This window comes from Acomys minous (genome assembly GCF_964271855.1).
Source record: "Acomys minous genome assembly, chromosome: 4".
Taxonomy (NCBI): Eukaryota; Metazoa; Chordata; class Mammalia; order Rodentia; family Muridae; genus Acomys; species Acomys minous.
This window is the reverse complement of record NC_140486.1, coordinates 40,162,610-40,168,609: the sequence shown is the minus strand read 5'-3', so window position 1 is coordinate 40,168,609 and position 6,000 is coordinate 40,162,610. Positions and strand designations below refer to the sequence as shown.

General features: G+C 41.2%; 1 protein-coding gene across 2 annotated transcripts in view; it reads right to left on the bottom strand.

Moving 5' to 3' along the window:
- Positions 1-230: 230 nt before the first annotated feature.
- CCDC112 (coiled-coil domain containing 112) overlaps positions 231-6,000 on the bottom strand; it is a 28,068-nt gene continuing 22,298 nt past the window's right edge. For both annotated transcript variants that reach the window (XM_084779961.1, XM_084779962.1), the window contains exons 7-10: positions 4,339-4,749; positions 2,428-2,523; positions 1,375-1,493; positions 231-944 (exon numbers count right to left, since the gene is read on the bottom strand). In XM_084779961.1, coding sequence (XP_084636087.1) covers positions 914-944; positions 1,375-1,493; positions 2,428-2,523; positions 4,339-4,749 — 657 coding nt within the window. In that variant the 3' untranslated portion in view covers positions 231-913. The remainder of the gene's footprint in view (positions 945-1,374; positions 1,494-2,427; positions 2,524-4,338; positions 4,750-6,000) is intronic.

Below are 6,000 nucleotides of genomic sequence, written 5' to 3'. Positions count from 1 at the left end.
TAAAGATACAGTTTGTAAGAAGTCAATTTCCTGTATTTTATGTAAATAGTTCTTTCCTTATAAGTTGAAACCTAATTAAAGTTAGGATGACACTAAATATTTTAATCTGAAAAGCTGAATTAAGATCTGTTTTCACACATAAAGTATTTTTCAGCCCAAACACATCAGTATCCTGTTTAAAACTAGCTTTAAGGGTAAGATAAGCAGCAGAAGAAAACTGTACCAGCCAGTAAGATACAAAGACACGAAGATTTTATAAATCTATGGAGATCAAAAAGGTTGAAAGGAGATTTGACATAGTTTGCAGGAAACCCAGGGTATGACATCATACGATATGAATAAGGTACATGTAGCAAGGGAGGTTATTTAAAATAGTCTCCATATAAAACAAAGCATGCTTAATCAAATACAAAATATTCATTACACAAAATGAAACAACTGTCAAACTACCACCTTGTTACACTTAGAAAAAGTACTATGTTATTAAACAACTCTTTAAAAAAAGGACACTTTACATTTTTTTTTTTACTCAAGCTTAGTTACTTCCAAGTTATAAAAGTAACAAAATTTTGGCTTAAAAAAGACCAATTCTTCCAAATTATGTCATTAAGCCATGATAAAAACAAAACAAAAACATCTGAAATATTTTGAGTATTTAAATGAAATATTATTTGAAACATAAGTCTATTTAAATAACTTTCATATCAATACAGACCAACATATACCATCTTTATAGAAACAAAATTCTGACAATGTTACAAGACACTTAAAACCTCTCAATTCATAAACAGCACAATAACCCACCTGACTAAGCTAGTGATATTTAAATAGCATACTTAATCACCTGCTCCTGAAATAGCAATATCCTAACAGTCTCATCAGTGACTAACAACTGCATTATCTCATAGTCCCGCTAGATTCCTTGTCGCCAGGTGGGAATGGCCCTAAAGAGAAAAAGAGAAAATCAATTCTAAATATGTAGGGAGATCAAAACAACAACAAAAACACTGATTAACTGGCAACACACACACACACACTGAAGCTGGTGTCATGGCTCTAAGGGTAAAGTGGGTAAAGGCATTTGCAATCAAACCTGGCAGACAACGCAAGTTGGATTCCTGAAACCCACGTGGTGGAAGGTGGGACCCAAAAGCCCCAGTTATCTTCGGATAGTCACCTGTATATATAGGAACCCTAGCACTGGCATGCCCATGCACAGAACATACACAATGCAAACACAATAAAAAGTTAAAAATACAGATTTGCTTTATCAATCTGTTAGCGAAATATGATCATGCATTAAACTGCATGAGATAAAAAAAATTATAAATTTCTATAAATGAACACCTTCTATAAATTCAACTACCTTCTCACCTGTGTGGGATATGGAGAAGTGGACCAGAGCCTGATGGGCCTATCTTTTTGGTTCGCTCTTCCCAGCCTTTAGTAGGCTTATAAAGCCTAGAGGGATCTCTACTGACATTATTTTCAACCTGTGATCAGAAGTCAAATAGTATCAGTTAACATAAACGAACAATTCAGAGTAACGCAAAGGAGGTTTCAAAACTATACATGGCATTAGCCAAACATGAATAGAAGACTGTGTTCAAAATAAGCCCCACTGTGCTTATTCTGCTAGCATCGATTAATAAACTGCTAATTTATCCCTTCCTAGCTCTATTATTTCATTTGTTTTAACTATGAAATAATAGACTATGGCTTCATATAAGAGAATTATAACCAGGCAGTACATGTAGGGTAAATAACACCAAAAAAGTTGTCTCCTTGACCCACGGGGGCACCCACATTGGTTCTGGGCTGTTACCGGGGAGACTAAGCGATGCCCACAGCTGCACAGACGCAGAACGGAGGTTCAGAAATTATGGTACGCAAACAACGATGGGCATGAGGAGGGAGAAAAACTGAGGGTGAAAGAAAAGTAACATGCAGAACTCAAATAATTGCTAAGAATGTAGTAAGCTGTGCTCTGCACTATGCAAGTGTGAACCGTAAAGCAGAGGGAACAGTGAGTACAAAGGCGTGGACCTGCCACTCTCCTGCCCTCAGAGCCAGGGCCCGGAGGAGCGAGCCAGCAGACAGAAGCTCAGCTGCGTGCTGCTGCTGGCCTGACAACAGCTGTTCCCTACCGCAGACTTCAGAGAGCGAAGAGAAAGGACTCACTGGTTTTGCCATAAAGAAAAGACAAACGTCTGAAGCGATGACTAATCTTGATCCGATTTAAATATCACAAAATACATGTTACATACACGAGGAAATGAATACCTCATTAATGTGAAAAAATATGGTTACATCTTGGTTGAGAGAATAAATTTAAAAAGTAAAGATAAATTAAAGCAGGGCGTGATGGCGCACACCTGGCTACATAGCAAGCTCTGTCTCAGAAACAAACCAAACAGAATGGAATACCTTTTCTTTTAATTTTGCCAGTCGCCTTTGTTTTTCTGCTTTTTCCTCTTCTTTTGTCTGTCTATCTAGAATTTTCAATTCAAGTTTATGTAAATCCTAAGAAAGTACCAACAAAAAAATTACATTAAGAAAACAAAATTCACTGAAATTTGCTTCCCTAAGTGTTTACAGTTTAAATTACATCAGCTGCCAATGTTCCTCGAAGGTGATGTTTTCAAATGAAGGCTAAGAGCCGCAGGTCCCCGACTGCAGCTATGCACAGTCTTTCTGCACTACTTTCTTTTTACATGTCACTTACTCTGCTCAAAGGTTCAGTCTAAATCTCTTAAGTAAACTAAGCCCATTTTTCACTTATCAATAAAGGATGTCTAGTGGAGTCTCTCATATGATTTCATATTTTTAATTTTTTTTCTTTTTCTCAATCTTTTTTAAAATTATGGAGCCTACTTTGTGGGGGAAGGAGTAAACAGGACATCTTTTGTTATGCAGTAAGATTTTTATAATAAGCTAAAAGACATGAACTAAATTTCACAGCACTGGTCTTTCTTTGTTTTCCTTTGTAGCTCCCTTTATGAATGTGACTGCTATGCAGTCCGATGCCACTAACAATCCCTAACAGTTTTACTCACTGACAGCTACTTTGTGCATCTTAAGATAATCTTGCCTGTCTTGCTTAGACAGCACAAACTCGTGTGTGTGTGTGTGTGTGTGTGTGTGTGTGTGTGTGTGTGTGTAGTGTGTGAGTGTGTGTGTACTGTGTAGTGAAGTATATGTGTAAGTGTGGTGAGTGTGTGAAGTGAGTGTGTTGTGTAGTGTGTGAGTGTGTAGTGTGTGAGGTATGTGTGTGTGTGTGTGAAGTGTGTGTGTGTACTGTGTGAGTGTGTGTGTACTGTGTATGTGAAGTATATGTGTAAGTGTGGTGAGTGTGTGAAGTGTGAGTGTGTTGTGTAGTGTGTGAGTGTGTAGTGTATGTGAGGTATGTGTGTGTGTGTGTGAAGTGTGAGGGTGTGTGTGAGTGTGTGACTAGGAATTGGAGACTCCAACATGCTAGGCCAATGCTCTTCCACTGAACATTCCAGCAGTGTAGTGTAGTGTTTATAGTCTCCACAAACAACACTGCTGACACGCCTCCAAGCCCTCAGGCATGGTCTCCCTTCTGTTAGAGGAGAGCTGTCCTTCCTTCCTCCTTCAAGACTCAAGTCAAGCATCACTTTCTCTAACACCTGCAGCTCTGGTAAGCATCTTCTGAATTATCTATGCTCCCTGCCCACGCTACTCTGTCTATAATTTAATTACCACACCATTTGTCAGAATTAAGTTTCTAGTGTGATAAACACCACAACCAAAAGCAATTTGGGAGAGAAAGGTTTATTTCAGCTTACAGTTGTAGTTCATCACTGACTGAGGGAAGTTAGGGCAGGAAGCTGGAGGCAGGAACTGAAACGGAGGCCAGAGAAGAGCTCTTCTTCTGGCTTGTTCCCCGCAGCGTGTTCAGCCCAGGACCACCTGTGGCATGGCTCACAGTGGGCGGGGCCCTCCCACGGCGGGGCCCTCCCACATCGGTCAGCAACAAAGGAGAAGGCCCATAGATCAGCCTAAAGGCCAGTCCAATGGAGGCGTTTTCACCATTGAAGCTCCCTTTTCCCAGATGGCCCTTGTTTGTATCAACTTGAAAAAAACAAAACAAACAAGCAAACAAAACCTAACCAGGACACTATCACTTTAGTTGCATTTATCTTTTCCACTGAACTATAACTTACTAAGTTAGGGGGTAAAATGTACGCATCTTGTTCTAGTGATGCCAGTGCTGCCGTGATATGGAAGATATGGGAGAAACTCAGTGTGTGTGACCAGCCCCCGAGGTAATGCCATCATGGATCACACCCGTAAAGAACGAGGGTGTTTACTCACTCTCTCTTGAAACCTGGAAATCTCATCAGCAGCGGTTTTCCTTTTTTCTGCCCTTTCTGTCTTTTCCTTTATCTCCTTCTCGAGCCTCAGGAACTCTTCTTGCTCTCTCTTCTGCTGGGTGTAACTTTCGAGGAGCAGTTTTAACTTGGACTGCCGCTGGCGCTCTCTCTGCTGCTTCCTCTCTTTCTCTTCCTCTTCTCGGAGCTGAGAGGCATGCTTCGCCGACATCTCCAGACTCTTCTGCCTTTTCCAAGCTTCAACTGCCAACTTCTGCTTCCTTCTCTGTTCCTCTCTCTGCTTTTGGTTATCTTCTGGCTTACCGTGAGAAGGCGGGGGTGTGGCTGGCTTTTCCTTCACCTTGAGTAGCTCCTCTTTCTTTTGCTGCTTTTTGCTTTTCCAATTTTGAATGGACTAAGATGATCAGAGGGAAACAAGACAGAAACAAGCATGCTTGTGATCAGTCCACGGCGTTTAAGACACAACCTCACTTCTGTTTTCCTAGAAATGTGTTGATTTGTAGATGCTGATGTTTAGGTTTTAGGGCTTAAGCCCATGCAACTTTTTTCTTTTTATTTTTTTAATTTTTATTTTTTTAAATTAATTTATTCATATTACATCTCAGTTGTTAGCCCATCCCATGCATCCTCCCATTCCTCCCTTCCTCCCACTTCCCCCCTACTCCCCTCCCCTCCCCTCAAGACCCAGCTATTCCACTCCTTGGAATATACCCAGAGGATGCACTACCACACAACAGGGACATATGCTCAACCATGTTCACAGCTGCCTTATTCATAATAGCCAGAACTTGGAAACAACCTATGTGTCCCTCAATAGAAGAATGGATAAAGAAACTGTGGTACATTTACACTATGGAATACTACTCAGCTATTAAAAACAAGGAATTTCCAAAATTTGTGGACAAATAGATTGAACTAGAAATTGTCATAATGAGTGAGTTCACACAGAAGCAAAAAGAGCTAAATGGTATATACTCACTTATATCGAGACACTAGTCCAAGGTGTACGTCCCCATGAAAAACTGTACCTACCAGGAAAGTGGGTAAGAGGGGAGGACATCCTATTGAGACTTTAGGTGTGAGAAGCCTGGGAGAAAGAGGAAATAGAAGGATCCAGCGGGTCCTGGAAAACTACAGGCGAGTCTGGGCCCTGGGGTCCTCCGCAAACTATGGCAACAGCCAAGGAAAAAATAGTCAGTAAACCTCGAACCCCTACCCAGACTAGCCGATGGACAGGACATTCTCCACTGTTGAGTGGAGAAGGAGATCTAACTTTCACACAAACTCTGGTGCCCCATATTTGAACATGTCCCTTGGATGGAGATGCCTGGTGGCACTCAGAGGAAAGATAATAGGTCACCAAGGAGAGACTTGATACCCTATGAGCATATACAGGGGGAGGAGGTCCCCCTCAGAAGCAACTTTTTTCTACTCACATTAAAACCAAGTACTGCAGCCTGGAAGGCTCTGGGCTGAGTTCTGCACTGGCCTCGCTCTGCAGGGAGGAGCCTCCTCCATCACTCTCGGCCACTGCTGTTCTCTCATCACCTCACACTTGTGTCCAGATTCTCTTTCTAGACATGCTGTGTTTTCTAAGATCTTTCTTTTACCAGGTATCAGAAGACCAACTAAATATGGGGTAGAG